The 21011-nt window shown below is 35.6% G+C and overlaps 1 protein-coding gene across 5 annotated transcripts in view; it reads left to right on the top strand.

Annotated features, from left to right (window-relative positions):
• ZRANB3 (zinc finger RANBP2-type containing 3) overlaps positions 1-21011 on the top strand; it is a 297959-nt gene that overhangs the window by 113055 nt on the left and 163893 nt on the right. For all 5 annotated transcript variants that reach the window (XM_025430464.3, XM_025430474.3, XM_025430454.3 and 2 more), the window contains exon 3: positions 496-514. In XM_025430464.3, the coding sequence (XP_025286249.1) occupies positions 496-514 (19 nt within the window). The remainder of the gene's footprint in view (positions 1-495; positions 515-21011) is intronic.

The raw sequence follows: 21011 nt of genomic DNA, 5'->3' as shown, positions 1-21011 counted from the left end.
AAGAAGAAAGAAGAGCAAATTTAGCCAAATATTAGTAGAAACCAAAATTCAGCTCAAAAATAGGCTTAGCATTTATAATATAGGGATAACATGCTAATATTGGCTGAGATTTATTTCCTTACGCTTCAATACAGCATTCTTCTAATTTCTAGAAGACCGATTTTAAGATTTATTGGTAAGGAGGGAAGTCATTTGTATAATCACTGGTCATTTTGATCTCAGTTTTGAAGGGCTGTTATAACTATCTCCACAAGTGGGCACGAGGAATATTTCTGAAACTCACCCTCTTGCAGACCCATATGCCATTGGTACCTAGAGAGTTTTATAAAATCAGCGTTGGCCCATGTTCTCATGCACATTTGTAAACACCTCTCTCTGGCTCAGTACTTTAACATTTGTAAACTATTTTGTGGCAAGCCACTGAATCAAAACTTTTAAAATGGTTGACTTTGACCATTAAAATATTAACTTGGTTTTATTTTTATTTTTTTCCAGGTGTATGGTGGCTGATGAAGTAAGTGTTTCATGATTTTTATGTCTTTTATAAAATTCCACAACCAATTTTTAGTGTGTTACTTACCATGTACTGTGTCTTTCCTTATGACTGTGTGTATATATAGAGAGAGAAGGAGAGGGGATAAAGAGAATGAAAATGAGGATGAATATGTTGTGTATTTGTTTGTGCATGCACAGACACACACTTGCATGCAAGATGTGTACTTGAAACATGTTAGAATTAACATTTAGTGATCCAAAATTTTATGTCATTGGCAGAGAAAGCATGAATGTGCTTTAAAATTCAGCCCCAAATAAAACTGAACTCATTTTCTACTTGTCATAATACTTCTTAAAAGTTGAATTTTTAAAAATTTGCTGTAAAAGTTATTGTTAATTCATATGAGTGTGAAACAATATTAAAGTGGTATTTTATTATCACTAAACAATTTGATAAATTACCGTACCATGTATTTATATACAATATTCATGTTTTCTCACTGAAATGTTCTTGTTATATAAACTATGATACTTTTTACATTCTCAGTAGTGTACATCAATAAAATTCTAATTTTTATTCAGTTTGAGAAATGTGTTGCTGTTTTCATGATGCCTTTAAAAGTAACAACAAAACGTTTAAAAATATATTAGAAAGGAAGAAAAGATACTGAGTTTTTAAAAAAATATAATTGGAATTATTAGAGATTCTCCTGTCTTCACTTTAGTTATATATAGACTCACCAATGGCTTATCTCCACAATCGCTTTAGGGAAGAAATGAATTACAGTGTTACATGAACATGAATGCTATGCAGAAAGGTTTGATAAAGGGTTTCTTGATTTATGCTAATTAATAATTACCTAAGTTTTTAGCTTAACGCTTTATCCTATAGGCACTTCTTTAGATGTTATACTTAGAAACATAGTCATTGCCTATGAAGAACTTCAACAGTGTAATTAGGACACGACGTAGACATTTGGGAAATGACAGCACTTTCTCTTTTGGAACAGGATGAATTCCAAAAGCCTCTTCATAAATTAATAAATTTATGAGTCTAAAGTGACTAAAAGAGGCTCACCTTTTTAATCCCTGATTGTTTTCACCAAATAGGAACATAAACTCATTCTTCAAAACCTCAAAACTAGGCATAACTGTTTTATATAATGTATAAAATATATGTGTGATACATGTATGGCTGTGTGTGTGTATGTTTTTAATGGTCGTCCATTAAAAAAATTTTTTTTTTAATTTATTCGGGGGTATGCACGAGAGCAGGGGGAGGAGCACACAGGGTTGGAGATGGAGAGAGAATGTGAAACAGACTCCTTGATGAGCACGGAGCCTAATGTGGGGCACCATCTACAACCTGAGGTTACAGCCTGAGCGGAAACCAAGAGTCCAGTGCTCAACTGACTGAGCCAACCAGGCACCTCCAATATCAGTTTTTAAAACAGACCAGTTTGAGGACGCCTGGTCGGCTCAGTGGTTGAGCGTCTGCCCTCAGCTCAGGTCATGATCCCAGGATCCTGGATCAACTCCCACATGGGCCTCTCTGTAGAAAGCCTGCTTCTCCCTCTGCATGGTTCTCTGCCTCTCTCTATGTGTGTCTCTCATGAATAAATAAATAAAATCTTAAAAAAGTAAATAAGAATAAAGCAGACCAGTTTGATGTCCGAGATTATATTATATCAGGTAACAACCATCTTGATAATCTCTCTACAAGTGATTGGGTGGGAAAATCTTGGCAGCTGTGTTGTATCATTGCTTCCTTGTTCTTCATTTTGGTGTCACATAGACATCATAGAGACATTGGAATGGGCCTTAAATCTATGGAATTGTTCATGGATTGAAATGAACACTTGATTGGCACCTTAAGCCTTCTTAACCTTTCATTAAGCAACTCCTGTCTTCAGTTAACATTAGACTAAGGATTGTTCGGAGTTCATGATGAGCCTATAGCCAGTAAGAGTTTTTCATATACCAACTGCTTTTCATTGTCTCTTACTATTTATAATTACATAGCACTTGTCACATTTTGAGTGATTTCAGCCCCGTTCTTTCAACAGCATTCTTATTTCTTAATTTAATAAATTTAAAATAATTATTTAGTATTTCCTCACCACTTTAAAGAAAACTGCACTTTGTGTCCATCATAATCACTTTCTTTTCACCCACATTTTAAAGACTCCTTCTTTTGCACCTATTTGACTTTACAGGGTTACTATGTTAAATCCTATCAAGATGTTAATTATGAAAAAAGAATTTCCAATAGTGTGATGCACAAATGTAAAATCACAGCTCACAACCTCTAACATCCTCTGTTACCAGTAGAGCTAAAATGCCATTTTTATGGAATCTTACTAAACTAGTCTGGATGAAAGTAATTAAAAGTGTTGAAGTAGAAAGAACTTGTATATATGTAAATTATATAACCTTTGGTTTGACCTTCATTCTGTTTCCTAATACTGTTCTCTCTCTCTCTTTTTTTTTTTTTATCTTATCACAAAGTGGTAGTCAACTCAGAGAGGGAAATATAGTTTATAATTTGGAGGTCAAATCTCTTTTCTGATTTTGTCAATTAAAAAGTATGTTTTGATATGATAAATATTTGACTCATCAAATAGCTAAAAGCCTTAGGAGGGCAATTTTATATCTGTTATTGAACCTCCTTTGTTTTTTATTTTTATTTTTTTTATTTTTTATTTTTTTAAATTTATTTATTTACGATAGTCACACTCAGAGAGAGAGAGAGAGAGGCAGAGAGACACAGGCAGAGAGAGAAGCAGGCTCCATGCACCCGGAGCCTGACGTCGGATTTGATCCCGGGTCTCCAGGATCGTGCCCTGAGCCAAAGGCAGGCGCCAAACCGCTGCGCCACCCAGGGATCCCTCCTTTGTTTTTTAGATGCTTGAATACCCACTTGGAGTATTCTGTAATTTAGCTGTCTACTGTGATCTTTCCTCCCTAGCTCTAGAAACAAATGACTTCTTTTAACTGATAATACTCCCTCTTCTAGTATTATTCCACTATTAGGTTTTTCTCTAATGTAGTCCTTCCTTGTGAACTTATATAATCTATCTACTGTATGTAAGGTAATCATTAACTTTAAGTTGGAATGATGACTTAAGTTCTGTTTAATTCTAACTATATAATCATTGTGTGTTTCAATTATAAAACTAAGTTTTAAAGAACAAAGCTGCAACGTTTAATAAACTGAACTTTACAAACATAGCTTAAAATACTTTAATTACTTCCTGTCCCACCCACCCCTTGGTTTAATGCAATTGAATGCTGTTTCCAGGACTGTGTAGTGAATATACAGAAACTCTGTGAATTTGTAATCCATAAATAATGGGATTCAGACCATAGTCTACACTCAGGCTGTTGCACTGTTACCTTGTTTCTTAATAATTCCTTGTAAACCACTTTGCCCTTGTTCTTCAGTTGAAAATTATTGAAAGTGTTTATTCATTAAAAAGTTGTAAAAGGAGGGGCACCTGGGTGGCTGAGTCTGTTAAGCATCCAACTCTTGATCTTGGCTTGGGTCTTGATATCAGGCCCGGGAGTTCAAGCCCTGTGTTGGGCTCCATACTGAGCATGGAGCCTTCTTAAAGAAAACAGTTGTAAATGTGACAAATAGTTTCACATTAACACAAACCAGGGAATTTAATAGGATATACATGCAGAAAAATATTAAACCTATACATTTCCTACCTTATTTTTCAAGTATTGAAAAATTGTTGTTCTCTGTAGAAATACAGTAGTTAGAAAATTTTACAATGTTCATTTTTACTTAAGATGGGATTAATATCCTGGATTTACATAATAGCCTAATATTATGTCATAATGGACAAAAGTTTCAGTACATGGATTCTGTCTTTACTTGCCTACAGTATCTATTATGAAAGCCAAAAAATTCCTACTTTTATCTTATGTAACATTTTTTTGTTCGTACTTTATTTTAGTCCCCCATCTCAGCACACAACACACACACACACACACACACACACACACACTTTTTAAAAACTTTCCTCCTTCCTATTACTTGAGAAAACATTTGAAGTGTGTGTGGGGGGGAATATACCAAATAAAGTATTACTTCCTTCCTTTTTCAAAAGAAAAGGAAACTATTTATTAAAGCTGAACTACTTGGTTTCCCCTTACTTTGTGGCTATTTTGGGACACATTAATAGATAACTATTTGGAACAGTTAAAAGCCCTATACTTTCTTTGGGTCAGGGTGCTTCTCTGGAAGAGGGAGGGGTTTAGAGGAGAGAGACTGTGGGACCTGTTCCACGCTGGTAGAAGTACTTCTGTAGGCTGAAGTTATGTTTGAAAACCCTTGTCAGTTTCTCTGCAGGCAGAAAAGTGTAGGTGTGCGGAAACAGTAATAGACACCTTTGGAAGGTTATTTTTGTTCAAAAGACCTGAAAATTAATATTGTGATATATATTCTCCCAAGATTAACTTTATAGATTTGAGGACTAAGAAATTAAAATAGGCATGAAGAATTTTAGTTTTCCTTTTGCATAGCCTACTCACATTTGACAAAGTGAGCTGAGATGGCAATTTTGTTTTACTGGTATCTACAAATCTTAGATTTCCTTTACCAGGCCCAGGCTGAATTACACTCTCTCCTTGAGCCCTTACTGTTTTGGATTTATAACCTTCGTGTGTCATTGATCCATTTTTTGTTGAATGAATGAACTAGTTAAATAGTTAACACTTCAACATCTATGTGCCAGGTTCTGTTGTAATCTTAGCATGTGTTAATTTACTTCAGTCTCACAACCCTTTGGGGTAGTATTATTATTCTCATTTTATAAATGAGGAAGCTGAGGTACAAAGAGGTTAAGCTGGCAGCCTGGGTGGCTCAGCAGTTTAGCAGCCGCCTTCAGCCCAGGTTGTGATCCTGGAGACCTGGGATCGAGTCCCACGTCGGGCTCCCTGCATGGAGCCTGCTTCTCCCTCTGCCTGTGTCTCTGCCTCTCTCTCTCTGGGTGTCTCTATGAATAAATAAATAAATAAATCTTAAAAAAAAAAAAAAAACCACAAAACAAAGAGGTTAAGCAAATTGTTAAAGAACATGCAGCCAGTATGTGCTAGCAGCTGAAATATTTGACCTAAAGTAATCCAGCTCCCATGTCTCTCTAACAATTACTATTCTATACAAAGTCTCTAGGTGCCAGACTTTTTATATTTAGCAGCAGGATTCTTGAGGACAAAAGAATCTGCAGGACACAGTGCTCAAATGAATGAAGCTGAATGTTAGAATAAGAGTGGTGGTGTAAAAATTTTGTGCTAGTGAGACTATCTGTATTCCTTTAATTCGGTATCATTTGCCTGTTTTTTTCCTTCCCTTATTTCTAAGGCTAGCCTTATTATATTTTTAATGTCCTTTTAAAAATGATCTTTTACTTTAGATTTTTAGAATTATTTAGGTTTTAAATTTATAGGATTATTATAAAGATGATACAGAGAGTTCTTGTGTACCCCATATCCAGTCCCCTATTAATGTCTTAGATTAGTATGGAATAGGTGTCTTCATTAATGAACCAATATTAATGTATTATGGCTAACTAATGACCATATTTTATATAGGTTTTCTCAGTTTTTCCCTAATATTCTGTAGTCATGTTTATTTACGCATCTGAGGGTTGTGACAGTTTCTCAGACTTTCCTTGTTTTTGAAGACATTCTTTTAGAATTAATGGTTTAATATTTTATAGAATGATCCTTAATTGGTATTTGTCTTATGTTTTCCTCATAATCACACTAGGGTAATGTGTTTTGGGGAGGAAGACCACAGGAATAAAGTGCTATTGTCATCATGTCAGATCAAGGGTACATGCCATCAGTATGACTTTTTCACCATAGGTGTAAATCACCTGTCTTGATATAGTGTTTGTCAGATTTCTCCACTGTAAAGTTACTATTTTTTCCTTCCTTTTCATACTATATTATTTAAAAGAAAGTAATTATATGCAGCCCATATAAGGGAGTTATACTCCATTGCCTTAAAGGCAGAGTAAATACACAAACTATTTGGAATTCGTTCATTCATGCACTCATTTTATCATTTGTTTATATCAATATGGACTCTTGGATATTTATTTTTATGTTTTGGGTTATTATCCACTGCTACTTTATTATTTTTTGTTGTTGTTGTTGCTTAGCTTGTTCTAGCTTTGGCCAGGGGGAGCTCTTTCAATTTACTCCTGTGTCCTTTTGACAACTTCCTTCATTGTGGGCTGTTTTGTTTGTCTGTTTTGGGGTTTTGTTGTATATTTTTAGCATTTTCTTGCTTTTTAATAATACAAAATATTCCAGGCTCATCTTACATATTTCTTACCACAGTACTAGAATCAACCATTTCTCCAAGAAATCATGGATTCTTTTTGTTAAAGAATAATATTAGAACCAGAATCTAAGAGGTTAGGTGTGTATTCGTATCTATAGGGTGTCATTTCCTCTAGATCCTCTCAGCTGATAGAACATGGAGAAATGTGTGTGTGTATATACACACATGCATACACATACTTACAAATATCATTTATATGTAACCATCTGTTTATACTTACATTTCCAACTCTAATTGATTACCACATAGATAATTCTAGCCTCTTCTGCTTGCTTATCTATAACCTCCCATTCGAACAGTAAGAATCCTGGCTCCCACCATCTGTCATCCATTTACTTAATTGTTCACTTCCAGTATACCTGTATGATGGTTTCAGTATTGTTAGCCTATACACCTGTCCGAAAGAAAATTGTCAAATAGAGTACAGTGCTTATGTACAGTTCCTTTTGGCATTATTTTTACAGATTCCACTTAATTTTAAAATTACTTAGCATCTTATTCCTTTACTTCCTTCAGTGAGATTGTTTCATTTATTAATGATACATTTAAATTCTTTTATTACATTCTGCATTCCATCATGGGATCCCCTAACCACCTAATTTATTTTTTAAATATTTGCGGACATTAAAGTTTACTCTTTGTAATTTATAGTTCTGGGAATTTTTACAAATGTTTGGTGTCTTGTATTCACCATTATGGCATCATACAGAATAATTTTACTGCCTTAAACAATTGTCTGTGCTTCACTTATTTAATTCCTCCCAAACCAATACCCCAGACAGCTACTCATATGTTTAATGACTATTGTTTTGCCTTTTTAAGAATGTCATATAATTGGAAGGAGTTCACTGCTTTTTCAGACTGATTTTCTTCACTTAGCTGTATGCATTTAAGATTCATCCATGTCCTTTTGTGGCTCGATAGCTTTTTCTTTTTATGATTGAACTACATATTATATGAATGTGCACAGTTTGTTTTTCCAGTCACCAAGATAAAATGATATCTTAGTTGCTTCCAGTCTTTGACAATTATTAAGGCTGCTGTTACTGTTCACATGTTGATTTTTGTTTGAATGAGTTTTTAAATTAGTTGAGTAGTTACCTAGGGCTGCAATCACTAGATTATATAGTTTAGTTAGTCTCCTAGAACTGCCGTAAGGAAGTTTCACAGGCTCTGTGGCTTAAAACAACAGAAATTTAATCCTCTCACAATTCTGGAAGCTAGAAATCTGAAATCAATGGGTCAGGAGGTTTGGTTCCTCCTGAGAGCTCTGAGGGAGAATATGTGTGATGCTTCTCTTCTAGTTTCAAGTGATGGCTACCAATCCTTGGTGTTTCTGGGCTAATAGAAACTGCCCCTATCTTCACATTCTGTTCTCCCTGTTTATGTCTCTTTTCCTTTTAAAAGAATACCAGTCAGGTTGGATTAAGCATGACATCAGTATGACATCATCTTAACTAATTACATGTGCAACAGCCCTATATCCAAATAAGGTCATATCCTAAAGTCCTGGGATGTTAGGACTTCAGTGTATCTTTTGTAGGGCACACAGTTGAACCCATAATATATAGTAAGACTACATTCATTTTTGTCAGAGGCTGTCAAACTCTCTTCCAGAGTAGCTGTACTATTTTGTATTTTTACTAGCAATGAATGAATGCTCTTGCCCGGGAACCTTACTAATAGTTGATACTGTCAAGTTTAATTTTTTTTAGTTTTAGCCATTCTACTAGGTGTAGTAGGGTCTCCTTTTCATTTGTGATTCTTTAATGATGTGATGTTGAGCATCCTTTTGTATATTTATATGGCTTCTATATATACATATTTATATCTTTTGGTGGTTTCTGTTCAGTTCTTTTCCACATTTTTATTTATTTATTTATTTATTTTTTTAAAGAATTTAAATTTTTTTTTTAATTTTTATTTATGATAGTCACAGAGAGAGAGAGAGAGGCAGAGACACAGGCAGAGGGAGAAGCAGGCTCCATGCACGGGGAGCCTGATGTGGGATTCGATCCCGGGTCTCCAGGATCGCGCCCTGGGCCAAAGGCAGGCGCCAAACCGCTGCGCCACCCAGGGATCCCCTCTTTTCCACATTTTTAAAACTGGATTGTTCCCCCCCCCTTTTTTTTATTGAGTTTTAAGAGTTCTTTGTCTATTTTAGGTACAAGTCCTTTTTCAGATATCTGTTTTCCATATATTTTCTCCCAGTTTGTCATTTGTCTTTTCATTCTCTTAAAAGTGTCTTTCACAGAGCTGAAGTTTTTAATTTTAAGTCTACCTTATCATTTTTTCTCATTGATTTTCATTTTGGTCTTCTATCTCACTGTCAAATCCAATGTTACCTAGATTTTCTTCTATATTATTTTTTAGGGGTTCTGTACTTTTGCATTACACTTACAGGTCCATTTACAGTTAATATTTGTGAAAAGTAAGGTCTGAGTCTTAGATTCTTTTTTTCCTTTTTGCATATGGATATCCATTTGTTCCAGTACTATTTTTTTAAAAGACTACCTTTACTCCATTGGATTGCCTTGCTTCTTTGCCAAAGATCAGTTGACTTTATTTGTATGGGTCTTTTTCTGGGTGCTCTCTCTTGTTCCATTGATCAGTGTCTATACTTTAACCAATACCACACTGTCTTGATTACTGTAACCTTGTAATAAATCTTGAAATTGGATGTGAATCATCACATTTTCTTCATCCTTTTCAGTACTCTCTTGGCTCTTCTGGGTCCTTTGCCTTTCCAAATAATTTTACAATCAGTTTCCCATTCTTTACAAAATAGTTTACTACAATTTTGATTGGTATTACATTGAATTTATAGATCCAGTTGGGAAGAAATTATAGAACTATAGTCAAATGTGGAAAAAACCTTAACAATGTTGAGTCTTAAGTCTCTAAACATAGAATATCTCTCCATTTATTTAGAATATCTTTAATTTCATCAGTATTTTTTCTTTTTTTAAATTGATGTATATTTGACATATAATATTGTATTAGTTTCAGATATATAATATGATTTGATATTTACAGATATTATAACATAATTACCACAATCAATTAACATCCATCACCATACATAGTTAATTTTTTTCTTGTCTTTTTAAAAATTTTTTTAAAGATTTTATTTATTTATTCATGAGACACACATAGAGAGAGAGGCAGAGAGAGAAGCAGGCTCCATGCAAGGAAGCCCAATGCAGGACTCGATCCCCGGACCTGGGATCACGCCCTAAGCCAAAGGCAGACACTCAATTGCTGAGCCACCCAGGTGTCCCCAAATTTTTTTTCTTGTGATAAGAACTTTTAAGATCTACTTTCTTAGCAGCTTTCTAATATGTAATATAGTATTACTAATGATAGTCACCATGCTATAAGTTATATCCCCATTATTTGTTTATTTGATAACTGGAATTTTGTACCTTTGATCCTCTTTACCCATTTTGCCCACCCCACAATCTTTGGCAACAACCAGTGTCTTTTTTCTATCTATGAGCTTAGTTTGTTTTTCTGTTTTGTTTTGTTTATATTGCACATATAAGAGAGATCATAAGTATTTGTTTTTCTCTCTCTTATTTCAGTCAGCATAATTCCCTCAGGGTGTAACCATGTTGGAAGTGGTGAGAATTCCTTCCTTTTTATGGCTGAATAATATTCCACAGTGTGTGTTAAAATTTTCTCTATCCATTTATTCACCGATGTACACTTACATTGCCTTCATGTCTTGACTATTATAATTAATGCTGCAATGAATAAGGGGGTGCATATATTCTTTTGAATTAGTGTTTAAGTTCCCTTTGCATAAAAGCACAGAAATGGAATTGCTGGATCATACAATAGTTTTACTTTTAATTTTTTTATAGATTTATTTATTTTTAGAGAGAGCATGAGAGGGGAGAAGGGCAGAGGAGAGGGAGAGAAATCTCAAGCAGACTCGCCACTGAGGAGCCCAACATAGGGCTCAATCTCATTACCCTGAGATCGTGACCAAAGCCAGAATCAAGAGTTGGATGCTTAACTGACTGAGCCACCCAAGCACCCCTATTTTTTTAATTTTTTGAGGAAGTTCCATACTGTTTTCCATGGTGGCTGCACCAAATATATTCCCACCAACAGTGCACAGGGGTTCCCATTTTTCTACATCCTCACCAACACTATTTCTTATATTTTTGGCAATAGCCATTCTAACAAGTGTGAAGTAATATCTCATTGTGGTTTTGATTTGAATGTCCCTGGTGATTAGTTTTGTGCCTTTTCATGTACCTGTTGGCCATCTGTATGTCTTCTCTGGGAAAATGTCTGTTCAAATCCTCTGCCCAATTTCTAAATAGTTTGTTTGTTTGCTATTGAATTGTATGAGTTCTTTATGTATGTTAGGATATTAACTCTTTAACATATATATATGATTTGCATATACTTTCTACCATTTATTATATTGCCTTTTTCATTTTATTGATGATTTCCTTTCCTTTGCTTCACAAGGTAACCATTATTTATCCCCTCCATTCTTTTCTGCTCTTCTCCAGAGGAAATTCTAGTGACATTTCCATCTCTTTACTTACTACACTTCCATGTCTCTATTCTCTACTTACTACAAACTCTACCACTTATTATCAGTGCCATATTGGACAGGATGATCTCTTTGGGGCTGTTTTCTTGTACAAAGTAGAGAATAATACTTTTCTTATGAGATTACTTATCTAAGAAACAGAGGAATATATCTCAGATATTCCTTTCCCATTTTTCTTCTATTCCTGAACATCATGACTTTTTAAGGCTGTGATAACTTTATATGTGCTGGGTTTTTTGATGAATGTTTTTCCTTCTATATCTCACTCTTACCTCAAGTCCATCAACAAAATAACCTTTCAAAGCACTCTTCAGATATCTCTTCTTCTGTATCACCATCCTTGTTGCCTTTTGGTTTCTCCGTGTTAGTATTTCTACTATAGTTTGAATTATATTCTGTACTCACCTATTTCTCTCCCATAGATGTGAACTCCTAGGACTCAAGCCATGTCTACTTAATAATATCTGGGGAGTAGATTTGCTATTAATGCCTTATAAATGAATGAATGAATGAATGAATGAATGAATGAATGAGAGAGAACTTCTTTTGTCTTATTAATGTTTTTGTTGTCATTGACTTGAAACCCATTGGAACTCATCAAGTAATATTGCTTTATTTGGACGAGAGGGATATACTGTCTACTAGTCATCAGTACTTTACTTTTTTTTTTTTTTAAAGATTTTATTTATTTATTCGTAAGAGATACAGAGAGAGAGGCAGAGACAAACGCAGAGTAGCAGGCTGCCTGCAGGGAGCCCAATGAGGGATCTCAACTCAGGGATCACAACCTGAGCCAAAGGCAGATGCTCAACCACTGAGCCACCCGGCGCCCATTAGTACTTTAAATCAGGTACACAGCCTACTACTACCCACCTTCACTTATTATAGACATATAGAGGTAAAGGAGAAAAGATTCCTTTAAGTGGGTTTTGGGGTTAGGGGATATTTTAATACATTTTATTAAAAAAACCTAGTATAGACCCTTTTTGCTTTCCTTTAAGTCATCTTTTAGTCTGAATTTTTTTTTAGTCTGAAATTTTTTTATCTAGGACACTAGCAAAATACGAATGCAATTGATTGCATTTTTAATTTTAAAGAAGTTTACCCTAATTTCTTTGGAAGCTTATATAATTTTGTTCAGGGCTCCTGCTCTTTCATACAGCTGTGTTCTTACAGGGTTCTCTCAATAATTTGGAAAAAAATCAAATTGAAAAGCAGAGATGTCAACAATGGGGAGTTAATCCCTACCCAGATACAATCAGACACAAAACATCTTTCTAGAATTAAATGTTTCCAATCCATATAAGCATTTGAAAGGCTGCTTCTATTATAGAAACTTAAGGCACTGTTATACATTAACACTTCCAAGTACATTATAGGGAGAATGTTGCAAACATTCCTGTCTTACCAGTTTTCACTAAATGGAATGTTTGTATTTAATAGAAGCTATTTAAAATCAGAAGAGTAGTTAAATATCACACCCTAATTTAATTTCCTTCTTTTTTTTTTTAAAGATTTTATTTATTTATTCATGAGAGATGCAGAGGCAGAAGCAGAGACATAGGCAGAGGGAGAAGTGGGCTCCCCCAAGGGAGCCTGACGCAGAACTCCACCCCCAGACCCGGGATCATGCCCTGAGCTGAAGGCAGATGCTCAACTGCTGAGCCACCCAGGCGTCCTACTTTTCTTTTTCTAATAAGTTAGGAAAGTTCCCCAGAATTTGAAAGTCCAAAGAGGGCACAGCTGCATGGGGAATTTGACAATAATTCTGAATATACATAAAAGTTTCATAGTTGTTATGGTCAGAAAAATGCATTGTATAATTTCAATCTGCTTGAATTTATTGAGATTTCATTGTGGGCTAATATGTGATCTATTCTAGAGAGTGTTCTGTGGTACATGGAAAGGAATATTCTGCTGTTTTAGAATGTAGTGTTCTGAGTATATACATATAAAAGTGAAATCCATTTTTTCCAGTGTGTGATTCGCAGCCATTGTTTCCTTGTTGATTTTCTGTTTAGGTGATCTGTCCATTGAGGTAAGTGAGGCGTTAAAGCCCTAGTATTATTGTATTATTATCAATTAGTTCCTTTATTACTAACTGTTTTATGCATTTGGGTGATCCTATGTTGGGTGTATAAATATTTACAATTTCATGTCTTCTTGTTGGTGAGTCCTCTTTATTATGAGATAGTGTCATTCTTTATCTCTTGTTATAGTCTTTATTTTAATGTTTACTTGTCCAATATAAGTATTGCTACTCTGGCTTTCTTTTGACACCCATTTCTGTGATAGATATTTCTCTGTCCTCTCACTTTGAATCTGCTGGTGTCTTTAGATCCAAAATGTGTCTCTTGTAGGCAGCATATAGATGGGTCTTGTTTTTTTTTTTATCGATTCTGTCACCCAGTGTCTTTTGATTGGTTACTCCATTTACATTCAAAGTCATTATCGATAGATATATATTTATTGCCATTTTATTATTTATTTTCTGGTTGTTTCTGGTTTTCTCTGATCCTTTCTTATCTTTACTCTTCCATGCTTTGCTGATTTTTTTAGTAATATCTTTCTCTTTATTCTTTGCATACTTCTTAGTGGTTTTCTTTTTTTAAGATTATTTACTTGAGAGAGAGTGCTAGAGTGGCAGGGGGAGGGGAGGGAGAGGGATAGAGAGAATCTCAAGCAGACTCCCCACTGAGCATGGAGCCTGATGCAGGGCTTGATCCCATGACACTTAGATCATGACCTGAACTGAAATCAGGAGTTGGACACTTAGCTGGCTGAGCCACCCAGGTGTCCTAGTTTTCAATATAGAGTTACCATTAGGTTTGTATGTAACCTCTTATGTGTATAGATGACTATATTGAGATGATGATTGTTTAAGTTTCAACACATTCTTTGCTTACCTCCTTCTCACATTTTAGTATGTTATTATGTTTTATAGGCTTTTTTTTTTTTTTTTGTGAGTTCCTTGACTGATTCTTTAGAAAAAAATCAGTCTTTCCTTCTAACATACTGTCACTTTTGGTCTCTCCTTTTCACTCAATGAGTCCTCTGTAATATTCCTTGCAGTGTTGGTTTAGTGGCCATGAGCTCCTTTAGTTTTTGTTTGGGAAATTCTTTATCACTCTATTTTGAATGATAGCCCGACTGGATAGAGTATTTTTGGCTGCAGATTTTTCTTTTCTTTTTTTTTAAAAATATTTTATTTATTTATTCATGAGAGAGACACACACACACAGAGGGGCAGAGACACAGGCAGAGGGAGAAGCAGGTTCCATGCAGGGAGCCCGACGTGGGACTCGATTCCGGGTCTCCAGGATCACACACTGGGCTGAAGGTGGCGCTAAATCGCTGAACCACCTGGGCTGCCCAGCTGAAGATTTTTCTTACTCAGCACTTGAAATATAGTCTGCCACTCCCCTTTGGCCTTCAAAATTTCTGTTGAAAACTCTCCTGATTGCCTTCTGAATTTTCCCTTATAAGTTACTGACTTCTTTTGTCTTGCTGTTTTTAATGTTTTTTCTTTATCACTATATCTTACCAAGTGAATTCAATATGTCTTTGTGTGGGGACTGCTTTTGTTGATTTTAATGGGAGTTCCCTGTGCCTCCTGGATCTGGATATGTGTTTCATTCCCCAGATTAGGGAAATTTTCAGCTTCTGTTTCTTCAAATAAATTTTCTGCCCTCTTTTCTTACTCTCCTTCTTCTGAGACTCCTGTAATATGAATGTTACTATGTTTGACAGAGTAACTGAGTTCCCTTAAGTCTATTTTCATTTTGCATCATTCTTTTCTCTATGTTTTGTTTATCTTGCTTACTTTCCATTACTCTGCCATTTAGGTTGTTCTGCTTCTTATATCCTGCTGTTCATTCCATCAAATGTGTTTCTTATTTTGTTTATCGCACCTTTTATCTGCTATGTTATTCCTTATCTCACAGTGTGAGGGGTTTACTCATGTCTTCTACTCTTTATTTATTTATTTTATTTATTTATTCATGAGAGAGGCAGAGACATAGACAAAGGGAGAAGCAGGCTCAATGCAGGAAGCCCGATATGGGACTCAATCCCAGGACTCTGGGATCACGTTCTGAGCCAAAGGCAGATGCTCAACTGCTGAGCCAACCCAGGCGTTCCTCATGTCTTCTACTGTTTTCTCAAGTTTAGTGAGTATCCTTATGATCATTGCTTTGAATTTTTTTTTGAATTTTCTATCAGTAACATTATTTTTATCTATTTCATTTAGATCTTTGGCTGTAGCTTTGTCCTGTTTTTTCTTTTGGGATAAATTTCTCTGTCCTCATTTTGTTTACCTGTCTGTTTCTGTTTCTGTGTCTTCTGCTTTTGAGAGTAATGACTCTATGAAGAAAAGTTTCTTGAGTGCCTTGTAATGCACTCCCTGTTCACCAGAACTTGGCATTTCAGGAGAGTACCTTATGTGTATTTCTTACACCCTATTTTGTGTAACTTACTTTTCCTTTTAGTGCAGTCAGTTGCACTGACTCTCTGTCTGTCGTGGGTTGTGCTTGCTCTCATGGTGTTAGTTGGACCCAAGTAGGCTGGCTCTGAGAGGGTAAGCCGGCTGGGGAACTTGGAAGCAGGGCTGCGACATGCACAACATTTGCACCAAGCCACTAATCCTGTGCCAGATTCTTTGAAGCACTGCAATGGCTGCAGGTACACAAGGTTGACTGGGAGTGTGCAACTGGCCACTCTGTGGCCACTGGTCCCAGTGCTATGGCTAGGTGTGGTGCATAATGGCAACTGTGCACCTGGTAGCTGAAAAGGATGTAGGTTTGAGGCTGGGGATGTGTGTGTGCCATGTTGGATGTGTGTGATACACTGTGGCTGCTGTGTACCTGGCTGCTGGACCAAAAAAATTTTTTTAATTGATGTGTACTTGACATACAATGTTGTGTTAGTGTCAGGTGTATAGCATAGTGGTTCATTAACTCTATGTATTTTGCTGTGCTCACCACAGGTATCACTACCATATTTCACCATAAAATGCTATTGCAATATCATTGGGAATATTCCCTCTGCTGTCCCTTTTATCCTCACAGCTTAATCACTCCTTAAATAGAAGTCTGTACCTCCTACTCCCCTTCACCCATTCCCATTTCCCCATTTCCTCATCCTTCCTTCTTTCTGACAGTGACTAGTTTGTTCTCTGTGTTCATGGGTCTGTTTCTGCTTCCTGTTTGTTTTGTTGTTGATCTTCAGATATAAGTGAAATCATAGGTATTTTTCTTTCTCTATCTGACTTATTTCACCAAGTGTAATGCCCTCTAGGTCCATCCATGTTGTTATGAATGGCAAGATTTCACTCTTTTTTTATGGCTGAGTAGTCTTCCAAGATAAACATATAGCACATTTTCCTTATCTACTCATCTGTTGATGGACATGTAGGTTGCTTTCAACCTTGGCTATTGTAAATAATACTGCAATAAATATAAGTGTACATATATCTTTTTTAATTAGTGTTTTGTTTTGTAAATATTCATTAGTGGAATCACTAGATGTCACGGTAATTTTGTTTTTAATTTTATTGAGGAACTTTCATAGTGTTTTCCACAGTAAAAGCACCCAACTTTTCATAGAGAGCAACTAGGAATTATTATCAGTCCAGGTCTTACTTTTCTTACATTAGAACATTTTAAAGTCATTTTGTCCTTTAGACATTGACTAACCTACCTTTAACCTCTTGTTTTCAACAAATAAATGCTATCAAGCATCTTCTATTTGATAAGTTCTGAAGGATATGAATTAAGAAAGATAACCATTATCTGAGAAACTTTTAATCAAAAATGGAAGATTGGCAAGTATATCTCTCTATGTAGTATGTGTAAAATGTAAGATATTGGAAATGTTTGAAATGAAGTTCACAAATTGAAATTCTATAGCACTTTTGTGGATGAAGCCATTCTGGCTTAATTAGGTCGGAAGACTTTCTGGAGGAAGTTGATTTGAAGTAAGCCTTGTAGAAATGTAGAAATAAGTAGAAAACCAGTGTTGAAAGTGGAAATTTGAGTTTAATGACTAATTTATCTTCCATGGTTTGCACACTGTATTTCCCAGAGTTATACTTCCCATAACTGAGGTTGAGACTAATGGGATGGGGCTAAGTTCCCCCCCTTTACCCCAGGCATAGCCATCTCACTTTTGTGCTCAACAAATGTTGAGTTTCTGTGTGATATTTTATTTGAAAAGACTTACATTACTTTAAAAAGGTTTAGGAAATCATTTTGTAAATTCTTAGTGTCCTCTTTTTGTATATTACCATGATGTGAAGTATGTATCTTTTTTAACCTTAAATTAATTTTACTAATAAGTGCTCTAAAAGGTATCAGGAGAATGATTCAGTCTTTGGCATTTTTTTGCAAGTTCTGATCCATTCTCCTTCTCTCAAGCTCTAAAGCCAATTGGAATTTTAAACTAGAATATATTTTTTAATGATGATGATATTCTCATGTTATGAAATTTTATGCATTTAAGCCTATAGGAAATGAGATGTTTCCTTAGAGTCAAGTTTTAGGACAGCCAAGCATCCATATTTATCATAATTTTGAAAGGAAGATTTTTTTCATAAGATTACTGTATGTTTCTGTGTCATCAAACATTGCATACTAAGAATAATTTAACCTTTTTTCATTTATTCGAGGTTATCAACTACTGAGAAGAGTTAGGTCCTTTATTAAATCTCAGACTATTTTAAGTTATGTGTCTGCTGGTAATTCTTCATTTTTGCTACTCCAAGGCCTTTTTGTTCCATGTGTTAAGTTTCAGCTGTTAATAGAAATTCAACTGAGTAAATATTAAAGATCTAATTGGCTTTATTAATTAATTGATGCATCAGGCAACATACCACCTACCAAGCAGAGGGGAGCTCCAAAGGGCTAAGAAAAAGAAAGTGCTTAAAGATAGGGAATGGAAAGAAGGAAATTATTAGTAAAGAAGTCATTGTTTTATGTAAGGTCGCCCTCCTAAGAGGATCAGATGGGGTCTACAGTAAATTTCCTAGTGCTGACCAAGAAATTCCTATGTTGACTGTTTAAAGGTGACATTTAATGGGGGCTGAAACTGCAGTTAGGTTAGGTATTAAGTCTTGGTTTATTGACTTGGAACTTTATGCTAAATGGTGTCATTTTGGGGACTCTGGTTTTCTTTTGAACAATTAGCTGCTTTTGATCACACTCTTGAGTTTAACTGAGATGTGACCAGAATTTAAGGCATTAGTGCCAGTCTCAGCTAATCCTCTGAAGTTCTCACAATTGTTGTTCCTTTGTGTGATATTCATAGGTCACGATGTATTTACTTGACCCCTGTGATACTCACAGGTTCACAATTTGTAAGTTGGCCATTTTCTTAGTTCTTATGCCATTTCAGTCTTAGGGAGATCGTTTGGTGGTTAGTGGGTGCAAACATAGGTTTAAAGCTTTTGAGAGAATATAATACACCAAGGACTTTATCCTGATTACTATACACAGGTTAATTCCCAATGTTCAGAGTGTACTTGGAAGCCATGGTTCCCAAGACCCAAACCAATCAAATCAAACAAGTGAAATAAGACCCTCCTAAAGGGTCTTATTCTTTTAAGCCAAGTGATTGCTTGGTGATTTTATGTAATTGAGTTTCAACTTCTACAGAAGTGTTAATCTGGGTATATCACATGACGTTGGTGTAGCACACACACCTCCTCACTCTGGTAAAAGATAATCAAGAGCTATTGTATTATTAAAAGCTCTTTTGGCTGGAGGGTTAAGGATCTTTATTGGCAGCTATTGCTTTAGTGTCAGATTCTGTGATATTTCAAGAATTAAGGAAAAGTTCCCCATCATAGCCTTGTTTACATTTATCCCTAACCAGGGAAGTGGGGATCTGCCAAAAGGGGTGAATCCTGAATCATGAAACCCTCCAGGTAGGTCCTTTCTGACTCCCAATGAAAATTTAGGGGAATCAACCAATAAGATTTCATCTGGCTTTTCTCTTAGCCTGTAACAAAAGTATGCTCTAAATTCTAATGGTTGTCCCCCTTTAGCAGTGGCCTGGGAGATACAATGAGGTTGTTATCATTATAGGCCAGTGCCAGAATAAAGGAAAGGAAAAGAAGGAGAAAGGGTATCATGTTTAGGTAAAGTATGATGCCTTGATCTGTCATCTTGGGCAGAAGCAGTCTTCCTTGGTGTCAGTTACTTCTCTTCCTCATCATTGTGATTTGGAAATGTCCAGTGTCTATGCAGGTTCAAGTGTCAGGTAGAGCATTCTTTAGATGTGTGATGTGTACTCAAGGCTCAATACCTTTTAGTTTTACAACATTGTTAGTGGTCAGGAGTACTTGGTAAGATCTCTTCCAATAGGGCTTGAGTGCTATCTTCTTTTATGTTTATAAAATACCCAGTCACCAATCTCTAGACTGTAGCCAACTTTTTTTTTTTTTAATTGGGATCCAGGAAGGCTTTTTTTTTTTTAAGGTGTTGTTGACAGGCTTAAGTATAAGACATTAGAGACTTATAGTAGGTTGTCATACTAGCTTGAAACAACAATGGATCAGCAGAAGGTTGTGGACTGATGAATTCAAAGAAATTTGTAAAATTTTCTTTTTTTTTTTAAAAGATTTTATTTATTTATTCATGAGAGACACACAGAGATAGAGGCAGAGACACAGGCAGATGGAGAAGCAGGCTCTCTGCAAGGAGACCATGTGAGACTCGATTCCAGACCCTGGGATCATGCCCTGAGCAAAAGGCAGACACTCAATCACCGAGCCACCAGGCATCCCAGAAGTTTGTAAGATTTTCGTTAAGGCTATATGATTTGCCCAGTGAAGTAGGTGGCTCAGTCACTGGAGATTATGTAAAGTTATACCCTCAAGTGGTAAACACTTTTTCTTACAGTTCCTTTGCCAATATGAAGGCATCAGCCTAGCCAAATGAAAAATATTTCAACCCATCTAGAAAACATATATATGATAATAAGAACATAATTGATAATCCATACTAAATCCAGCTACGGGTTTTCAAAAGATCCGGAGGAGGAAGTCTGAGGTTCCTGGAAATAGTTTTTTTTTTTTTTTTTTCTTTAAGAATTATGGACCTGACAAGACAGGCATTGCTGATAGACTGTTTTTGCATTATTATAGAACTATGTTCCCCCATCAGTGTCTGTTTATAATTTGAATCATCTTAAGTGTACTATGGTGGATGAAGGAATGTAAAAAACAAAAAGTGGGGCTTGCCAGGGAGCCAAGAAGAACCAAGTGGCTGTCTTGGTTTTCATGTAGCCCTGACTGTTTATTTAATTTACAGCCAAAAAAAAATAATAATAATAATTTATAGCCATTTTTTACTCACCATAATTTCACTGTTCAGGGAGCAGATTACTGCCATGTTACAAGGACATCAGGATGGCCAAAGTCTGGCAATGAGGGGTGGTTTTTTGCAGAAGCAGAATGGACTTTTTCTGCATGTACCACAGTTTTACAAATACAACATAAAGTGAATTTAGTACTACTTCTTATTTGACAAGATTTCCCATGTAATGTAATGTAGCAAATAAGCCTAATTTGTTTAATAGATCCTG

This window comes from Canis lupus, chromosome 19 (genome assembly GCF_003254725.2).
Source record: "Canis lupus dingo isolate Sandy chromosome 19, ASM325472v2, whole genome shotgun sequence".
Lineage (NCBI taxonomy): Eukaryota > Metazoa > Chordata > Mammalia > Carnivora > Canidae > Canis > Canis lupus.
The sequence above is the reverse complement of the archived record's forward strand: the minus strand, read 5'-3'. Positions and strand labels throughout refer to the sequence as shown.